Source organism: Colius striatus, chromosome 4 (genome assembly GCF_028858725.1).
Source record: "Colius striatus isolate bColStr4 chromosome 4, bColStr4.1.hap1, whole genome shotgun sequence".
In the NCBI taxonomy this organism is placed as follows: Eukaryota; Metazoa; Chordata; class Aves; order Coliiformes; family Coliidae; genus Colius; species Colius striatus.
Window position 1 is genome coordinate 77,621,075 of NC_084762.1, and position 21,957 is coordinate 77,643,031.

Genomic DNA, 21,957 nt, shown 5'->3' on the forward strand with positions numbered 1-21,957 from the left:
CAGGTCTTTGTGAGGATTCACCTATGGTTTTTCATACTTACCCAGCTACGTAAGTCCAAGCATCACCTAAAAACAGATGCTTTTAACTGTTGCACCTAAGCACTGAAGGCAAAAATCTTAACTGAGGTAAAAATTCATTCAACTGAACTCACAATTCATTCAGATGAATGAAAGTGGAGGACATTCAGGTTCACAACTTGGTAGCTTTGGCTTTTGACTGAACAGATTTTCCTGTCAAACCATGCCTGATTGTATTATAAGCAGAGAGCAGTCTCTTACTGTCTAAATGGCAAACAGCTAGCCTTTGTTAAAGCCATGCTTGTCATTTGCACCTTTTTAATTTGGGTTTGCGAGATTGATTCAGCAGGATAGTTGCCAGAATTCAGAAGACGAAGGTGAAAGCCTCTGCAAAGTGGGAAGGAAATTAATCACATTGATTGAGCTACATGTCATTTTACAACTTCTCCATTTTCAAAATTGTGACTTTTGACTATTATTTTTCCCTTCTCCTTTTGCTCATTAATGGTTTTTATGACAAGGAATTTGGAAAGTTCCACCTCCCCTCACCCTTTTGCACAACCACAAAACCACAATTAACTGCGCTACATGTGAATAATTATTCTTATGTGATCTTCATTTACACTCCAATGTGAAGAAGTGAACAGTGTTTCAGTATGTAAATATTAAAAACAAAAATGGAAATTAGCTACCTACTATTTATCAGGGGTGAGTTTGCAACTGTGACTTCTTAAATGTTTTGGATGAAGTTTTCCGTCCAAGAAAGAATATTTAGAAGAGCCTTAGATTACATGGCAGTCAAAAGTTTGATTTGTTTGTGATTTTAACAGTGAGATTAGGAGAAAGGGAATGTTTTGAAAACAGCAATAGTAATAACACAGTCATAGTGTTCTTCCACCACTGCAAAGCTGCACTGGTCTCAGTCCTTGGAGTAGAAAGAAAATTGGTAAGAGGTAGCCTTAGTGATAACACATTGCATTTTGTCAGTTTGTTCCTTCAAATTTCCACACTGCAGATGAAGAGGGTATCTGGTGATGCTGTCCACGCAAGCATTATCCTAGAACCTCATTTGTTGAAGATGTTTTCACTGTCCAGATAGTGGATATCTGGAATCAGTCTGTCCTAGATTAAGATTAATTCAGAATAAATTCAAATCTAAAAAAAATATTAGATAAACATCAGTGTTTAGATAGTCTGAATAAGGAGATAGTAGCCTGTGTCCGATTAGAAGAATGATGAACTAGATGGCTGAATGCCTACTATGGAAGCTAGAGGAAAGTATATACAGATCAACTTTTGTCTTTTATAGGCAGAAATAAGAAAATTATGTTAATGGAAGCCTCTTTGTAACTCCTGCTCTGGCAGAGAGTTGGGACTAGATGATCTTACGAGGTCCCTTCCAACCCTTAAGATTTTCTGATTCTTTGAACTAGCTAAACAAATTACAATTCCTTGTGACCTTCCTAGCAGAAGTGTTCAACGAGGGATTAACTTTCAAAGGAAAAGTTATCTTGAGCAGTGAGAGAGATCACTTGAGATTAGTAGATAGCTAAGTAGCTGTGTTGAGAGAAGGAAAGAGACAAGAGAAGAAAATTGAGGACTATAATTGACAGAGAAAATGTGAGACAAATGAAGGAATTAGAGAAAGAAAACATATCCATATCTTGATGCCATGCTTACCAAGACAATTTTGTTGAATTCTACTGTTCTTTGCTTGTAGCATGTCCATTGTGATTGTTCCTCATGTAGTTTTCCCATAGTGTTTTCACCACAAGGTAGCATTGGTACCAGCCCTCATCAGTGGTCTTAAGACTACCGGTGACAGATTGGAAAGCAGTTGGTTTCTGTTTCCCACTGTTATTTGTGCTTCATTTGATCTTGTGGGAAGATAATGGGGGATACATAATGTGGGACGAAGATGGATTGTTTCATGATGCAATGCTTTTAGGATCTGTAGCACAAACTGTTGTGTATGCCTGTAGCAAATCAGTGTTGATACGTGGTTGCCATTGCTGATATGTTGATGATCTTTATTTGTGGAGTAAGAGGGAGGTGAGGGGGATCCATTATGGTCTGAAACTCATTTGCAGTTTAAAGTTAGCAAGAAGAGAACTCAAGGAATGCACGACCTTCTGCATAGTGAGTACTGCTGCTGCTGTGCTGTGCATACCTGCTTCTTCGTTCTTGTGTTCTCCTTGGACAGAAGGAGATGAGCTCAAAACCTGATAGAAGTTTTCTGCTCATGTACAGTATTCTGTCATTAGCCTGCCAGACCAGCTGAGGACTGGAATTTTTGTATGTTAAACCATGTGACCTGATTGTGCAGCCAGGCTTGAGATTCGGGGAAATAGCTACAATGTGATTCTCTGTGTAAGAAAAAGCATATACAAAGCTAATTTTTTCTGTGCATTAATCTTTCCCCTCATACTTCATATGCAAAGCTATCACGCTACCATCTATAATACTAGCCAAACTCTTAACACCTTGAAAATGATTTCTGTATGTGTCTCGTTCCTCTGGAGTATGACTTTATATGTATATGCCTGTGTGCATCTGTGTAAATATTCTTTGCTTCTTTCATGTTAGGCATGTAATGACTAACAATACACTTGCTAGTTTTTGTTTCTGGATCAAAAAGATATATGCCTTTTTTAAAAAAAACATAAACCTTTTAATCAATAGTGTTTCCTTCCTTTTCAGTAATGGATTTCGTGACAAATTTCTACCTCTTTTGCTATAGCAAGTGAAAGTAGGATCAGCAGAAGGCAGCTATACCATAATCACTTTGAGCTCAATAAGGAGATCTTTACAGGCAACTTTGTTCTTATTTCTTAACGGGATTAAGCAGCTCAGCTCTTTAAAATCTTGCATATAACACTGACATTTCCAGGGTGTGTTTGGACCAGAGAGTTCAAAGAGAAGCAATAAAAAAGAAAAGCCAATATGACTTTGTTTTTTACCTTGCTGGAGGAGCTGTTTGTGCAAATCGCCTATAAGCTTATTGACCTGAATCTTTTGACTCCTTGTTTTCTCTGGATTTGGCTGGAGTGTAGACACTGATAGAGCACTGATAGAGGTGATTGCACAGCCCTCGGCTTTACTTGGCACCAGACACCCCCCCTTCTCTGTGCCTGACATTATCTTTCCCTGGCAATACTTTTCCTGAAGCTCATATTCCTTTTTTTTAAAGAAAATTATTTTGATTCATTATATTTTCTTTCTGTAGGTTTTCGGAGTAAGTGAAGAGCACATTAATTCTTTTTCATAAGCAGAGACAGGAGAGGGCATGTATGTATGATGACGTATTTTTATTTCTTAGTATAACAAGAATGTAAGAGCTCACAGCGCTGCTCCTTAAAAAAATGCAGTAATTACCTTTTACTGACTTCTTTGCATGTTTTTGAACTTCTGTTGGATTCTTGTGTTTCCCAGAGCAAGGATTCCTATACATTCAGCTGGAACAATAAAATCCTGTGCATCTTCAATACTTTATATCAAATGCAGGGGAAAGACAAAGACAGGAAGGGGCTTCTCTGATAATAGACTTTGAAGGGTGCTGAGTCAGAATTACTAAATCTTGGCAGGATATAAAGAGACCTTTTTCTTCTGAAAAGCTTTTACCTTATTCTTCTTGTACTTTCTCATTTTCCTCCTGTTGTGGCGGCTCAGAGGACCACCTGTTTTCTTACTGGAAGAGAAAGGAGATGCCTGAAAAGCTTTGAGTGATTTTTTTTCACCATTCACTTAAGAGCACAGAAAGACTTTATGAAAAACAAGTATGAGAGTGTCTATCCTATACTTTTTTTCTATTTGCTGCTAACCTAGATGTAAACCTCTCAGACCATATATTTAGTCCACCTGAAATACATGTTACCATTAACATCAGCTTCAGTGCGATAAAGATTTAACCTAAGGTAGAGAAGCAAACTCTTATTTTAATCAAGAAATTAAAGAATCTGTTATCAAGGAGAAAACTGTTTCTGAGAAGGAAGCAAGTAAGCTGTTTTGAGAATAAAATGCATAGGTCCACATAGAAAACCTTGTTGTAACTGTACAGAATTATGAAGTAAGAGAAACACTTAAACAGCTTACTCAACTTTAAGCAGTTTATCAAAGCAACTTCAGGCTTTTCAGTCAGAATATTTTGGTTTTCTTAAGAACAAGGAAATTGTGAATTCTATCACAGCTATGAGAAAGCAGTTACTTGGTTATAAGTAGTACTGTAATGTCTCCTTTCTAGAAAGTCACAAAACTTGAACTTGCATAAACTAAAATTTGAGCTCAAATTTAACAGAATGTGAATTGCAAATTAACAAGAGTAATCTTTTTAAGTTATGAAATTGACAAATTGACAGTTGACAAATTTCACTATGTTCTTAGTTCATGTTATTAATTTTATTTGTATTGAAGGTCCATTTTTTTCTTTTTATGTCTCATTAGTGTTCCTGACTGGAAAATTCTGAACATTTTTTAAGAGTTCTGAGACATTCCATAAAAAGTTATTGTCAAACTGGGTCCAAAAAGCAGAGATCCTCATAGGCTGTGTGCTATGTAAGTTGTTAGTGGACATATTGTCAGTAATTTAACTCTAAAAAAAATCAGAAAAAAATAAATGAAGCAAATGCCACATATATGACATTGTCAGATACATATTGCTAAGATAATTGATTAGATTCTTGTAGGTAAGAGAAAAAGAAGCATTTATTTGTGACTGCTAAGTCTTTTTCTTGGGTTAGACTTATGGAAGTCTGCATTGTTTTTAAACCATGTATAATACGGCATATGTGTGGAAACATACCTCCAATTACAGGGTTTTTATACTGAAGCACTTGGAGTACTGATTATTTCAAGTAAAAGCATTGATCTGTTTTCACTTTGTAAGAACATATATATATATATATATATATATTTATACTCATTATAGAGCTGTGTGGAGGAAATCACATGAAAATGGGATATGTATAGGGTAATGGTTTCAGCTGCATACTATAAAATGAGATTTTCATGGTTAGATGAAGAATTCTCATATGAGATGTAATTCTGCAGTGGAGAAGGAACAAAATTGGTATTTAATAGACAAAATATAAAGTTGCAGAAGAGTCTTCAAACTTTAAGACTTACTAGAGTATCTCTGAAATAATCTCTCTGTTCCTCTGCAGGGTGGTTTAGAATCTCATGGAATGTTGATTTCCATTGAAATAATTTTTGAGAGTTATACTAACCAACAGTCTTTGTTTCAGGCATCTAAATATCTTTAAAAATGTGCTGCTTCTGCTTTTCTAGTCAACTGCTTAGAGCTACATAATTTTGAACTCCAGGTTGGTACTTGAGTATGTCTAATAGAGCTTTTGTATTTGAAGTTTTAATGAAGGAAGATTTAAAAGATCCAAGACTTTTTTCCTTCCCCCTTCCCTCCACCCTTTCAAACTGATAGAAGATTTGGGTAGCCAGTGTATCTGAATGATACTCTTTTGTAATTTATTAGTCCTTAAAAATCAGGATAAATATAAAAGTAATAGCAGGAAAGTTTGGAATACAAGTTAAAGAACACTTAACTGTTCTTCTGGAAATATATTTGAATGAGTGATCCTTGTCTTGAAAAGACTTGAAAAACAAACAGTGTGATAATGAGAAGATATCAAACATTTAGAGAAAGACGAAGGCCAGACTCAGTGTAGGTAGTGCAGGAAAAAAATTCCCAGAGAAAAATGCCTTTGCTGAAATGATTAGAAATAATTCATACCATTTTTTAACATGATCATTGTGATGAAATGTCATTGTGTCAAGATGTCATTGTATTAAAGTGGAGATTTTAATATGGATCAAAATAGTTTCAGGATCATTATTTTGGAGAGCTAACAACTTATACCCAAGTAGGTGCTCACTGAGACATGAGTATTCATAGAACTTTCCTAAAAATTAGTATAAGAGACAGTGCATGATTTCAGACATTTGCTGGATAAATAAGATTACAAGTGCTTAGGGCAGCTAGAAACACAGTTATTTAATAAAATCATAGAATCACGGAATGGTGGGGTTTGGAAGGGTCCTTTAGAGATGACTAGTCCAACCAAAGCAGATCCACCTAGATCAGGTTGCATAGGAGCACTAGACCTCCAGAGAAAGAGACTCTACAATGCTCCTGGGCAGCCTGTGCCAGGGCTCCATCACCCTCACAGTAAAATAGTTTTTTCTTATGTTTAAATGGAACTTTTTCTGTTCCACCTTCATCCCATTACCCTTTGTCCTGTCACTAGATACGAGAGAAAAAAGGGATGCCCCAACCTCCTGACACCCATCATTTATATACTCGTAAATATTAATGAGAACCCTCTGCAGTCTCCTCTTCTCTAGACTAAACAGCCCAAGTTCCTACAGCCTTTCCTTGTATGAAAGATACTCCAGTCCCCTGATCATCTTGGTGGCCCTGTGCTGGACTCTCTCCAGAAGTTCTCTGTCCCTCTTGAGCTGAGGAGCCCAGAACTGGACACAATATGAGGTCTCATCAGTGCAGAAGAGAGGGGGAAGAGAACCTCTCTTGACCTGCTGGCCACACTCTTCTTGATGCATCCCAGGATGCCATTGGCCTTGTTGGCCACGAGGACACAATGCTGGCTCGTGTTTTCAGATGAGATTTATCCCAGGATAAATTACAATTGGTAATCAGCATGACAGAAAACAATAACTGCTTTCAAAGAAGGAAAGTATTGAGATGATTGATATAATCTGAAATAAAATGCAGTGGATTAACATGTACGAGTGCTGATTTCTTTCAGATATGTTAGCAAATCAATCATCTGAGGGCCAGATTGTCCTCAGACTTACTGTATTTGTATACTAGGATATCTTGGTTCGGTGAGCTTCACTGAAATTATTTCTGATATACAACAGATGGAGTGATAACAGATTCTGGCAGTGATAGCACCAGATCTCTCTCCATCCTTGTAGGGCTTGTAGAATTAACCCATTTTCATGGCACTGTAGTCACTATATTTTTTTACCTTGTCCTCAAAGAGTGCCAAATATAGTAAAGTTTGGAAACATATTTCCAGATTTATTTAATATCTTTATTCTCAGAGTTTTATTTTGATACCAAAAGCTTATGTGTTTTGGGTTTTTTTTTGCATTATTTACAAATATTTTATATCCAGAATGTTTCATATTTAAAAAAAAACTTATATTGCCATCAAAATTAGATCTTTTTAAATTAATACACAAAATGTTCTTAAAAGAGGTAAGGACACTTAACTGCTGTTAGATGTCATTACTATTCTTAAGAAGAATGTGCTGCATTACATTAAATGAATTAAATATATTTCATTTGTGTTTTAAGTTGATTATGATTTATTTCAAAATTGTGTGAGGGCTTCTAAAGAGAGGTTCCTGGCAATGATTTTCAGTTTACAGTGTGTTTCTTAGGATTCAAGAAGAAGATTATAGTATGTGTAAGCTGTGTTTCTGGTAATAGGCATTGTGTTAAAGCAAATACAAAGGAGAATTTTTGAATGCTAATTTTAGTTTCTGAAGCTCTGGCATCTAGTCACATGTACAGTCTCGGAACCCTTTTTTAGTTGGATCTGGAATTACTGTTGCTGTAGGTTGTAGCAGAAGGAGAGCTCTTCCCCCCATGTCCTCAGGATAGCTTTCCCCTTCACGACCAGCTACAGTGGCTTGTTAATGTACGTCTACAGTGAATGACTCCCCAAGTCTCTGCATCATGTCTGTTTTCTCTTTTGGCAGTACAGAACACTACAGGCTTTGTAAGAATTCATGTCTAAATTGATTTATTGTAATTGAGAAGTGATGTATCACTCTAAACAGCTGTATTAGGATGTTAACAATTTAAGTTTACATTTATGCTGCCAGGAAGAATGAACACAAACTGAATTTCAAACTTCTAATGTTCCCTCACTCTAATAGAAGCTGACGTGTGCTGTTTGTGACTGGTACAGTCCTTCATCCAAAGCTATTTTGTCTGATGATAAAACCATGAGTGTACAAAGCTTGCACATTTTTCATCTCTTTTATGACCTTATCTTTTGTGCGCGGCTTCTGTGAAGGTATCCTAACTATAGGAAGCACCTGGCAAATATATATGATATCTCTGGTGTGATAAACAGTTGTGAACAAGAAAGTAGATCTGTCAGTTCTGAACTGTTCATTGTTAAAAACACTTTGTTGATTTAGCTGATTGCAAAATACATTATAGAGTGACTAACATGCTATAACATTCCTAGCAAAGCGAGTTCAATAGTTACATTGTACAAGACTTTCTGTAAAAGCCTAATATTGATAGGAACAACATGGATTAAAACAGCAGAGTTGAGAAGAACTGCTAACCCATGTGCTGCTTTAAAATATCTCAACTACTTGTGTTAGAAGCTGATTAAGTACAAATTGGGAAAAATTTAATTTGTTAAAAAGATTAAAGTGAAATTACTTCTTAATATTCAAGTCTCTCTTTTCGTACTTGTCAGTGTTGTCAGAGATGTTAGAGTTCTCCCTCTCATGTTTCTGGTAATATGTCTCTTTTACAGTTTTCAGATTCTCTGATCAACTGTATCACCTTGAATTACAGTAGATTTAGTGGCTTATTTGCATGTATTGGATAAGCACTAGGAAATTATAAATTATGTTTAAAAACATTGAGCTGTTTTTGAAGAGCAACAGAAATAGTTAATTCTGGTAGGAATTAGTAAGGTCAAGATGAAAGTTCTATTCGTATTACTGTATTTAAGTTGTTTGAATAAGACTTTTTTTTCCTCTTAGTTAAGCAGTATTTTGTGTATTCAGCATTTCAGTATTAAGGCAGAGATTTGTTTCACCTAACTTTAGCTGGCTAAAGATAGGTTCCTAGCCTAAGCTCTGATGAATCATTTAAAGTTTCATTGACACTAAGAGGGGTCTTGTATCTCAGGCTTCCTCAAATAGAATGAGTCAATGTGAAGGTTTCTCTCTTCCCTGTCTGTAAGAGCATCATCATAATTAGTCTGGACTAGCTTAACTTTCAGAGATCTAAAGTTGGAAGAGATGAATTCTCCACAAATTGTAGTTTTAATACCAGCTATAGAAATAAAGCTGAACGTGTAGAAGGGCTTAATTGACTCATGACTAATTGTACTCTATGATATTACAGATTCTTACTCATATGAGTCTGTTTTTTTTCACACAGTAATGTCCTGACTGATTTTAGGTGTCAGAGAGAAAGACTGACAGTAGCATGTTTTGCTTCATTGTAGAGATTTTGTCATTGGTGGTATTCCTATACTACTCTTTTGTGTTGATGGTAAAAAATCCTTTAACTTAGATGCCAAATGTAATTGAGCAACTAAGAAATAAACATGAGAAAAAAACCAAAACAATGTGATCAGAAAGGAATCAATAGGTCAATAGCAGTGTGAATGGTATATATAAAGCAAAAAGCAATTGGTTTCACTTAGAAGAGAGAAAAAAGATAATGTCCTGGATCCAATTAAATGTCTACATCTGTAAATTGAAGAAAAATATAATCAATTTTTAAAATAATATTAAAAAAATTGTCTTACTGAGACTGGAAAATAGTCAATGAATGAACAAAAAGAGTAAACAATAGAAAGAAAATAAATTCTGCAAGGAAATAAACTCCTTTGTACTAAACAAATGTTAGCATTAAGTAAGGGGAAAGAAAAGAAAAAAGCTTGAGAGATGTGTTTTGTTATCAGCTCTTGTGCTAAGCCTCCTTTTGACTTCTTAAAGTTGCAGTGTCTCCAGCGCCAAATGAATTCAATTGCTTGTCCGTTTTCGTCTGACCTTGACACTCAGCTGAGCCCAGGATAGACTGGCTTTACTGATGGATTCTGAAGCCCACAGTAATGAACCATTTGTTGGTTTCATAGAAAGATTGCTTCAGTATGCCAGAACAGGAGAAATCAGTGTTGTGATGTGTCAGCTGTGTAGTGCATGGACTTGGTGTAACAGAAATTATCAATGAAACCAAAAATACGTCTAGATGCAAAGCAGAGTTTTCCTTAATGTAAATTCTACATATTTTGTTCTACTCTAATTGCACAAGACTTGCATTAATTCATGAAAAACACCTAGCAGCATACTTCATAGAATCGTAAAGTCATAGAATGGTAGGGTTTGGAAGGGACCTTTGAAACACTTCTGAAAAAAGCAAGTTTATGAAAAGTTAAGCCATCTGCTAACATACATGTAGAGATCTTTCCTCATTTTCCAAATACGTAATTACTGTGTGTTATAGGTTGTATACCTTAGCTATAATAATGTCCTTTTGCTCTTCAGCCCACTCTTTTGACATATGTTTCTCCTTCTCTTTCAATTCTAACAGTTTTGTTTGTCTGATACACTGATTGGCTGCACTGATTGAAAGAATTCTCAAATTTGCATGCTAATATAGCTTTGTATATCTTAAAACCTGTAAAAACTTTTCTATTCTGTAGCTAAAATTTTCTGTTCCTGGGCTCCATCTGAAAGGATTCTAATTCTTTCTAATTTTTTCATTGTTGTTCTGATTTAGTTGACAAAGATCTATTGTGTACAGTGAAAGAAAAAACAAATTCTTTAGTATAAAACTTCATTGAAAAAGCATTTTAAGAGTTTTCTGTGGTCCACCCAAAAGAACCCTCATAGGTCTGTTTACTTACTACAAAGTGACTATACAAATGCTAATTCAAAATAAGATAGATGGTTAAAAGTAATTTGCAAAACTACTTATAACAACTTTATAGGTCGTTCAGCATGTGAGTATATAGGACTGTCTTCTGAAAAGTAACATCATATTGAACTGAAGCATTTGAACTTCAAATGCCTGTGTAAAAATAAACTGTGTTTAACAGAAATATTTTACTATTTGTGCTGTCCTTCAGTGCCTGTGAATACATTGGACTGTATTTTTAGTAGTACAAATATCAAACTATCTTTTTGTTATCGAAGTCTGGAATAAATATAGTATTCTATTTGTATGAGTAGTAGTTTATCAGGCTCTGATTCTTAGGATTTGAAAAAAAAGAAGTTTGTTTTATAAACGCAAGGAAGAATGTGTTATTATAAGAAGTTAAATATGCACATAATGTTAATAGTGTGTATATAATCATGTACTTGAAAACTCTAGTTCACAGTCTTATCTGGCATAAATATAGCTCCAGTGATAACATATGGGGATCTGGCATGGTTTACTGTAATCACATTTCTTTACCTATGCTGCTAATAAAAGCTTTTGTTATCATGAGTGAGAAAAAAATTAAAAGATACTGCTTAATTGCTGTTCTTTTTGCTCCTTATTACTCTCCTATGGTCAGATCAACAGTCAGATTTTTAGATTCTGAAATTCACGGCATTTTCCTTTTATTGCTGACAGTTTTCTGTGAGACAGAGTTTTTTAAAGTTTGCTTCAAGATTGAAAAAAAAAAAATTAAACTGTCATTCAGTCCTATTTGATTGATAGAGTTAATTGTGGGGATTTTTTTCTTCCATTCTTTATAGTGTCCTCCTATTTTATAGCTTCTCTGATTAATTAGTAGTAAAAAGAAAAATCTACAAATGTAGTAAAATACTAACCTGGATAAGCCCTTGGAGATGTCTTTTAACACATTACTGTGGAAACACTATTTTCTGTTAGTGCCTAGTTTTTATAATGGTTGATAGAATAGAATCATGGAATTCTTTGATTGGAAAAGACCTTGAAGATTATAAAGTCTCACCACTAACCTAACATTGCCATGTCCACCACTAAAACATGTCCCTCCTTGTTTCAACGTATTTTTGCATGGAGCTTGCCTAGAATCTATGTTTAACTGAAATAGCTGCACTTTCAACAAGGAGTTCTTAAAATAAAAATTAAATGGTTATCTTTAAAAAATTAACCTTATTATAATTTTCCATGTGTGAAAAATTATGCAACAGTTTAGTGGTTAGTTACTGAAGGCAGATGTTCTCAGGTACTTTTGAATGGTGAAAATTCTGAAGTTCATCAGAAATGTTGCCTTTCCTCAGAGAGAACTTGATTGAGAGAAAATTGTCATAGAGACTTGATGGCATGTTGTGACCTTTATTAAATGCTTTTATACCATAGAGTAGCTTTCCACTAGTTGCCTGAAAAGGCAGAATGTTTAGTGGACCATATTTGTGTATTGTCATTAATCCATCATGGATAGCAAGCAGGTGTCAATTTGAGAAAAAATCATAACTGAAAGCGTATGTTCCTGGGGAGTAACAAGCTGATTTCTTTCTCTCATGTATGCGTACTTGATAGAATTAGGTGCAAATTGTGATTCTTTTTTTAAATCGTATAGACTAAACACTGATTTCCAAGATTTGACTCTTCATAGAAATAGAAGGATTGGATACTCAGAGCTTGTTTGAATGACTGGGAACTCACAGTTGTTTACATGTCTGATAATATTTATTTTTAATTTTCTCTCTGCTTAGAGACATGCATGTGTTTCCACTTACTCATGTAAGCAGTTCACATATTGTGGGAGCTATGCCTAAAAGTCGCTATTGAAATACATCAATGCAGTATTTCTTTAATATTTTTCAGGCAATGAAGAAGGCATCCGGGAGGCAGCAGAACCTGATGGTGATGCAAGGTCAGAGAAACCAGGGCAGCTTGCTGTGGAGACTGAAGACTGGGATGGGCCAGGTAGGAAGAAACATCTGGAAGCCAAGAGAAATTTCTTAAGCTAGATTGGTAGATTTCAGTATCTTTTGATATTTTACTAGATATGTTATGCCTTACAGTGATTTTTATTTGACTATTTTTTTATTATCCTTTTATGATTGATGGATAAGTACTAAGATAAAGTTCTTCAGTAGAAAATAGTGTTGGCTGTACTATTTTGTAAATTGTTGAACATAAAATGCCTTACAGACCTACTTGAAATAAAGGGAAATGTTATTGCTGCTTAGAATTTTAGAATTAATATTTATCAGTAGATTGTCTGTTCTATGGTTGTATTAAGGTACAAGCTTTTCTACTGTTTTCTGATGACAGAACACCAACCAAACGTCTGTGTTTCTTCTCAAGCTTTATGCCTACATTTAGCAACATGTAAAGCTTAACAAATAAGTATGGTATCTACTGACATATTCAAGGACTGTTTACCTGGTTTAGCCTGATAGGAATCATTTAACACACCTGGTCATTGATCTAAGTTCAAAGAGAAACTCTTAGACTGCAGGCAGTGAAGTGTTAGAACTTCTCATTAAAACAGTAATTCACAGTATCGTTTTCTATTATGCACAATGAACATGGTCCAAAGGGTAACATTGCTGAGATATAAGATGTGATGGTAAAATGAGAATCCTTTCCAAGTGTTTGCTCAATATAAATATGTAAATACTCAGTAAAAGTACCAAAGACAAAGGGATAAATTGTATTTCTCAATTAGGCAATTCTGCAGTTGAATTCAATGCAATGCTTTCAGGGGTATGGACTCTGGAACGGGCCTTAAAAAATCTATTATATTGACTATATTTTAATAGTGCTGTTGAAAAACACACTTCTGAAGCCAAGCATACTCTTGGAATAGCAATATCTCTTACAGAAATTTTCCCTAAAAAAGATGAGCCTATCAGAAAAGAGTTTAGGAAGTGTTCTATCAACAGATTATAATGTAGTAATGATAATGATGATGATGATAATAATAACAATTCATTAGAAAAAATCCCAAGTTTCAATCACATTTTCATCCTTGCTTGATTTTGCAAATTACCGTGTGCTCTTCACAAAGAGAAGAACAAAACTAATGGCAATTTTCTGAAACCAGGAGCTGGAAAATATAATGCAAACAAAAATGAAGACATAGGATATCTAATTAGTATGATGTCATTTAAAATGTTTTTAATGGTAATACACAAATAAGTTGGTGTTCTATATAAAGCACTATGGTGTTACATAAAAAACAATATTTAATGTTACAATCCACTACAGTAGATTTAAAATAATAGAAAAAAAATCTTCAGATGTAGCAGAATGAACTTTTCCAGCTTCATAGTAGACTTGAAAACTATTAGTGATTAACATATGACTAGTTTTTAATTTTATTATAAATAAACTCTATCTGAAATAGATTTTTTGTCAGGTTTTTGTATTGCTTTAAGTGTATTTCAGCATAGTGTAATATGCATTTTGTGGACTGTTAGTACTTTTTTATGAGCTATCCTATTTAGAAATTTCAGAAAGATATTTTATGACAGCATAGAGTAAAAGAAGTACTTTTTGTTTTGGTGGGAAAAAAATATTTATTAACAGTAAAATGTGTGTACTTGTTATATTTATTGGTAGCTTTGATATGGGATAAAGCTGACTGTTAAAGCAGAATGTGGGAAAATTCCTTTTGACTTCAGAAGACTGATGAATGCCACCATGTAATAAGCAGCTCTCTTTTATTTATATATTGGTTCCTTACAAGAGTATAATATATGTGAAGAAAGGAATGGTTGCACACCACATGCCCTGATCTCTATCATTCATGCATTTGGAAATGAATCTGGTTATTTATTGGTGCAGAAAAAGAAACAATAAACAATCAAAAGATATTTTTTGACTGTGCAGTACAAAGATAGCTTATTTTAGATCTTTGAAAAAAGATGTATTACAAAATATTTTGCTTTGTTAGGAACATATTTTAGCACAGCACAAATAAAACCATTAAAACCTTCTCTTCAACAACTTCTCCAACTTGAAGTAGAGGTGCTACCTCAAAGAACAGATGACCATACATTCTGTTATCTGATTTGTCCCTGGTCTCCTTACAGAGATGGAGCTCTCTCAGAATCGAGCAATAGCTGTGTTCTGCATTATACAGATTGCTGTCAACTGATAATTTAAACTGTATCAAATCAACAATTCATATAAATGGTAGATCTGTTTTGTTATTTCAGGTTTTTTTTTTCTTTTTATAGCAGTAAAGGAACACATTGTTATTTTCACTACCAGTACTTGCCAGGAACTGAAGTTCTGAGAGTTATTCATTAGCAATAACTTACTCATAGAGAGTCAAAATTAAGCTTCTGACATTAGAGTTTTATTTTGTTTGAAATTTTACGTTGTTAAATGGTTCTCAAATGTTCTCTAGCCTTTATAATTAGAATATTTTCATGAAGAAGAATCTAAATTTAAATATGCTGTAGCTTCATAGAATTTCTGCTGAAGCCATCTTTCAGATCACATATTTTGTGGCTTTTACTGACCATCAAGGAATTGCAGAGTCTGTGTAGTCACTTTGAATATTGCCTGAATGTTTTTTAAGCTATCCTCAGCTTTCATTGGTTTGCTCCTCATTCTTTAAAGATTCTTTTTTTAATGAGAAGACTACTCTGAAACAGTGGAAACTGAGGTGAATAATCTGTATGTGGACACACAGTTAAGGACCTGAAACTTTTCCCATTATAGCCAACAGCAAAAGTCCACATAATATAAAAGGTCTACAAAGGAAGACTGACCTGAATCAAGTTCTATATAAGAAGACTTATTTTTTAAATATCAAAGCAGAGGTAATTTTACAGCCTTAAATATACTGTTTTCTACCTGATGGATGTCTTGATACATGTAGATGCATATAGTTCTGTAGCTTTTGTATTGTTGGTATGATATCAGTGCTGGGGAGGCAAGTGATCATTGTTTTAACACATAATGAACAAAATAATGAACAAAACACAAATCTGCATTTCTTCCGCAGACCGACCATCACAGGAGGGAACAGATAATTCCCTTTTTTGCTGAACATTTGTTCTATTTAAGAACATTTATATAAAATATAAGATTGTATTTAAAATTATATAAATCTTATATCTATTTATAAAATTTATATATGTCTATAAAATATAAATATTTATGAATATTTGTTCTGTTTAAGAACAAATACCTCCTAAACTAAGAGCACTGTGAACGAAATATCATGCAAGTTCCATGCTTCCATAGCAGAACTTTCTTAAAATGTTGGCAAATTTTAGATACCAGGCCTCTCAATGAAAATATTGTTAAACTGAATATAAAGAAATTCTATTCTGTCATCTTGAGAGGTAAAGAAAAATTTTTTTCAGAATTATAAATTTGTGCTTAGGATCCCATGGTCCTACTTATATTACTGAATACAGACAATGTTGGCTTTATCTAGAAGAGAATTTAAAAATCCATAAAAATGCAAATTTAAAATGAATGGGAAAACAGTGGATGTAATCAGATGCTAGGAACTGTAATACTTGTCTGAAGGAAAAAAAAAAGTAAAAAATAGCTTCATTAATAATAGTAAGATGACATTTAAAAGTGTGGTAAGAAAAAAATCATTAGAAAAATGATATTGATTTATTAAAAGACCAGATTCTTAATAGATATGGGAGACAGGAAAAAGAGTAATTTAAATATTTTTAGTCTACTCAAAACATATTTGTGCTGGAAAACGTATTTGTCTGTAAGTAATGACTGTATCTCCTTTCCATCTACAACTGATCAATGTGTAAAACCTGCTCAATCCTAGCTAATATAATCGGCCTGATAGTTTGGATTTGGCTTTTTTTTAGGACCTAGGTGACCCACAATGTCATAGTTACCAGTTTTCAGTTTTCAAAAAGTTCTGAAATCATTTATAAAATTCTAGAATACTAGAGGAAACAATGTGTTCAAAAAAAGTAAATCAAGGATAATGAGTGATGTAAAATCCTATTATTAAAGAAGGATTAATGAGAATGCCAGTTCATATAGGATTATGGAAAAAATATCTTGTAAATCAACTTTAAATGTAACAGTGAGCTACAATATGTGAGTTGTTTGCAATATGTTTACAGTCTGAATAAAATACTGAAGAATGGATAGGTATTGCTCTTGCCAGTTCTGAATAATTTTGACATGTTATCTGCAGCAATTTTTTTTTTCAGAATAGTTAAATATGGAGTCATGTGTTTATGAGAAAGTAAGAGAAGTTTTACTACAGAAAGCAATGTGTCTGAAAAAGTCTTTGGATTATGTGAACCAGAATTGAGCCCAAAAGATAGGGTTGTGGCTAAAGGATATGTTTGGGTTCTCAAATTATCTAGCTTGTCTGGTTAGCAGTCTTGTTTGATGCTTAAACAAAGTACTGCGTTCTGCATTCACACTGCAAGAATGATGTTAAAATTTGAAAAAGGTTTAAAGAAGAGCCACTAGAATAGTGAAAGGACTGGTATTATGAAAAAACTCTATGTCCTTTTCCTATTTATTTATTAAAAAAAAAATAAAGGGCAACCCGATTAACAATTTTAAGTCTGGAGTGGAAACCTGATAACAATGGACACCTCTTTTAATAAAAATATCAGAAGATTAAATGGACATTGAAACATCTTCAGTTTCAGATGCAAAAAACTTTAGTGCTTAAAAAGTTAATTATTGGAACATTTTATGAAAATTATTTATCTGTCATTAAAAATAAAAACACCAAACTGGGAGGACTGGCTGATTCCCCAGAAGGCTGTGCTGCCATTCAGTGGGATCTCGACCAGCTTGAGAGTTGGGCAGAGTGAAACCTCATGAGGTTCAACAAGGACAAGTGCAGAGTCCTGCATCTGGGAAGGAACAACCCCATGCACCAGTACAGGCAGGGGGTCGAACTACTGAAGAGCAGCTCTGCAGAGAGAGACCTGGGAGTCCTGATTGATAATAAGCTAAATATGAGCCAGCAATGTGCCCTTGTGGCCAAGAAGGACAGTGGCATCCTGGGATGCATCAAGAAGAGTGTGGCCAGCAGTTTGAGGGAGGTTCTTCTCCCCCTCTACTCTGCCCTGGTGATGCCTCATCTGGAGTCCTGTGTCCAGTTCTGGGCTCCTCAGCTCAAGAGGGACAGAGAACTTCTGGAGAGAGTCCAGCACAGGGCCATCAAGATGATCAGGGGACTGGAACATCTTTCATACGAGGAAGGACTGCGGGAACTGGGGCTGTTTAGTCTGGAGAAGAGGAGACTGAGGAGGGATCTTATTAACATTTATAAATATCTAAAGGGTGGGTGTCAGGAGCTTGGGACATCCCTTTTTTCTATAGTAGATAGTAACAGCACAAGGGATAATGGGATGAAGCTGGAACATAAAAAGTTCCATTTAAACATAAGAAAAAACTATTTCACCGTGAGAGTGACGGAGCAGTGGCACAGGCTGCCCAGGGGGGTTGTGGAGTCTCCTTCCTTGGAGGTCTTCAAGACCTGCCTGGACATGTTCCTTTGCAACCTGATCTAGATGACCCTGCTTCTGCAGGGGACTTGGACTAGATGATCTCTAAAGGTCCCTTCCAACCCCTACCATTTTATGATATTTACATTCAGGGTGAGATGCTCCCCTGCAGAACATGACACAGTTCCTTTGCAAACACTGGACTTAAATGGGGTAGATTCCACTGGGCCCAAAGTTAGACTAGCTGCCAGTGATAATTCCTTGTAACTAAAACAGAATGAATAAATGAATATACTATGTTTTACTTATATAAATATTGTACTATAGATCCCTTCCAACCGCTTCTATTCTGTACTGTTTGGATGCATTTATAATGAATAAGTACTGACAGTCCTCCACATGAGCAAGTCCCAATTTTTATGTCTCTAGTAATTGTATATTCAAGCTATGTTACAAATGATAGCTTCTCTCTGCTTTTCTGAGTTCTGTGCTATTATTCTGTAGTGATGGAATAAAGCAACACAGTAGAAGACATTCCATAGCTATTCTGTGAGTAATATGCAAGGGAAAATTATTTCAATGTAGACAGATGGGACACAATTTTCTAGTTCTAACTAAGCCAAAAAGATTTTCAAAACCCACTCCACCATCCTAAGCGTTCAGTTATTTCAACTTTCTTCCCACAGAGGTCCAATAACCAGGGAGCATTTCAGCCATTGGTGAAGTTATTTCTGCCATTTCAAACAAAGAAATATTCTCTGTGTTAGCATTCAGGGAGTTGCGTTTAAGGCATTTACAAAGGTGAAATTAATGCCACTCAAAATCCTTGTCCTAAGGAGGAACTGGATCTCTCTGTTTTTCATTAACATGCAGTATGCAGTCAACTAGATTATCCTTATTCCCTGAGTGAGCTCTTATTTCTATAGTAGCAAAGGAGCATAGCTTTCTTGCAGAACACGCTGATTTTCTGAGTTTGATGGTCCTCAGTTTCAGTATGAGAATTCTTCTGCAATGTTTCTGAATGTATCTGAGAAAATGTGATTTTTCCACATATCCAAAATTTAAAAAATACGCGGTGGAAACTAAGAGCTAAAATATGCTAATTTTTTAATGCATTGCTTGCATTCATCTCCACATATAGTGAAATTTTCGCGTGTGTAAAATTCTGCCTCCAGTAAATCAACAGAACTTCAGCTATTGATCATAGTAAAGCAGGATGAAGTCACAACTCATGTTACATCTCAGAATACTAACCATAACTCGTATATCTATATCTAAGAACTATTGAAAAAAGTATGAAGGGTAGTTAAATGTAGCACAGTATAGTTTCTTTGAATTTTCATTTAAGAAAAATAGTAAACAAAATTAAATAGTGTTTTAAAATAATTGTCTTTTGAACTGTGTTCCGATTAATGTTTAATAAAAGATTGGGAGAAACAGGCAAGATGTAGATTGGAAGGGTTCTGGTGAACATCTAACATGACAGGTTAACATTTTAACCTGCTTTAAAAGGTAATTTGCAAAGGTTTTCTAAATGGATTTCCTGTAACCATTCATACGAATCGCTGTAAATATTTACTGATTCTTGGGTTTACTCCGCATTATTTAGTAATACCATAAATAGTTTGGATTGCAAAGCAAAACTGTATACTGTAGATTGGAATGGTTGGTAGACTACTGCAAGGTGGAAGTAGACATTAATGATGATAATTTTTTTTCCTCCTTTTTACTTCTTTTTTTTTTCCCCCCCTTTCCTTTCTTTTTAAACAGTCCTCAGAAGGACTTGAAGATTACTGTCCTGATTTTGTTTCTTTTTTGATTGGGGAAATGTGGTAGATATAAGATCTTGGAAATGCTATTTGATGTAAATTAACAAAAATCCATGAAACATAGTTAACCATAGATATAGTCTGACAGTAAGAAGAATATTGTGAAGAAGCCGAGGAAATCATAGAACGACTGTGTGTTACTCTGACAGTGAATCGGTATTATCTCTGCTATCAGATAATGCAGTTATCATTAATTTTCACATTTGCATTTCAATCTTTGGAAGGAAATGACTCTTGCCGGATGAAGATAAGAGCTCTGTACCACTATAATGAACCATCATTTTATCCCAGATGCTTTGTATCCGTATGAAAATGAGGCTGAATGGTGGTGTGGTATGTGAGGAGGGGGTGGGGAGGGTCACAGAAACATTATAACGAAGTGTCAAAAATCACTACAGAGTTTTGGAGCCCTTTATGAAACAAGAGGTAGTCTAAATAAATCTTCTATAGTGAAGTGGATGTTGGATTAAAAGCAGCGAGCCAGGCTCCTCTGCTGGAGGTTGGGAAGGGACCTTGGAGGAGCAGAGGAAGATTTCTGTAGATCTTGATCTGGTTTCCATCCCTAGTTTGGAACCAGAAGGAGGCCATGAGCCAAAGCGCGGACATAAACAGTCATCAATTTAACCCTTGCACTGCAGGTCTTATTTTTGTATTTGAATGCTAATAAGGTAGGTGAAGTAAATTCTAGTGGACTACTGTCTTCATGGTTTGGATTCAGATACTGGAGCTATTTTGAGAGAGTTACCACACCTGTGTATTAAATCCAGGATTTCAGATACTTTTCAGTCTTTAGAACTGGTCAAAGTCTTCAAGGACTATAAGTGTTCCCAGTCCTTTTCCATGCATATCCCAGGTTTGTATTGGTTTCCTGAAACTCGATCTGCTGGACTCTGCAAGATATCAGTTTAATAATACAGGGATGTTTTCATGATTGCTGAGCAGTGCTTACCTAGAGTTCTTAGTTTTCTTTTTTTTCACTCCACCCCACCAGCGAGGGGCTGGGAGTGCACAAGACTGTTGGGAGGGAACACAGCCAGGACAGCTGACTCTAACTGACCCAAGGGATATCCCATCCCATATGGTGTTATGCCAGCATATATATCTGGGGGAAGAAGAAGGAGGGAGAGGAATGTTCAGAATGATGGTGTTTGTCTTCCCAAGCAACAGTTTTGTGTTATAGAGCCCTGCTTTCCTGGAGATGGCTGAACACCTACCCACTGATGGGAAGTGGTGAATTAGTTTCCTGGTTTGTTTTGCTTATGCATATGGCTTTTGCTTTACCTACTAAACTGTCTTTATCTCAACCCATGTGTTTTCTCACTTTTACCCTTCACCACTCGAGGGGCACGAGTGAGTGGCTATGTGATACCTAGTTGCTACCTAGAGTTAAATCGTGTCAGGGCATCACATCTCTGCTCTTATGTGATGAGCACATTTCTGTCTCAAAATAAGATGCAGGGCTAATAGCTGTAAGGAAAAACAGCCTATACCTGCCTTAGTACATTCAGTAATGACCAAAGATGAGTAGTATATACTTAATAACTGCTAAAATGTTCCCTGGCATGGTTTTGACTGATGCCAGTTGACACTTATCCCAGGTAGATCTCAATATGCTGGAGTTAAAGTGTTGCAGGAGGCATTCACCACAGGTAGTTTTTGTGTACTCCTCTGTTTAAAGACTAGGGAAGTCTCCGAGCATGTCAGTATGGTTGCATTTTTGTTCTGTGCCCAGACCCGAACCATTCTTTGGCACATGTAATTAACCTTTCCTTACCGTTAATAGACAGTGCAGAAATTGACTCCGCAAGGCAATTGATCTTGTTGGCGGACTGCTCCCTGTACAGGCCTGAAAGAGGAGAAAGTGAGAGTGGCTGTGTGAAAAATGGAAGTAGCAACTAAACTTTTGCTGTCATTTTTCTCTCATGCAATTTTTACTTTTATGGGAAACAGACTGTTGTGTTACCTTCTGAGA

General features: G+C 35.3%; 1 protein-coding gene across 1 annotated transcript in view; it reads left to right on the forward strand.

Moving 5' to 3' along the window:
• The window catches only part of ZFPM2 (zinc finger protein, FOG family member 2), a 303,713-nt gene that overhangs the window by 60,454 nt on the left and 221,302 nt on the right, over positions 1–21,957 (forward strand). The window contains exon 3 of the mRNA XM_061995326.1: positions 12,560–12,661. Within this exon, the coding sequence (XP_061851310.1) occupies positions 12,560–12,661 (102 nt within the window). The remainder of the gene's footprint in view (positions 1–12,559; positions 12,662–21,957) is intronic.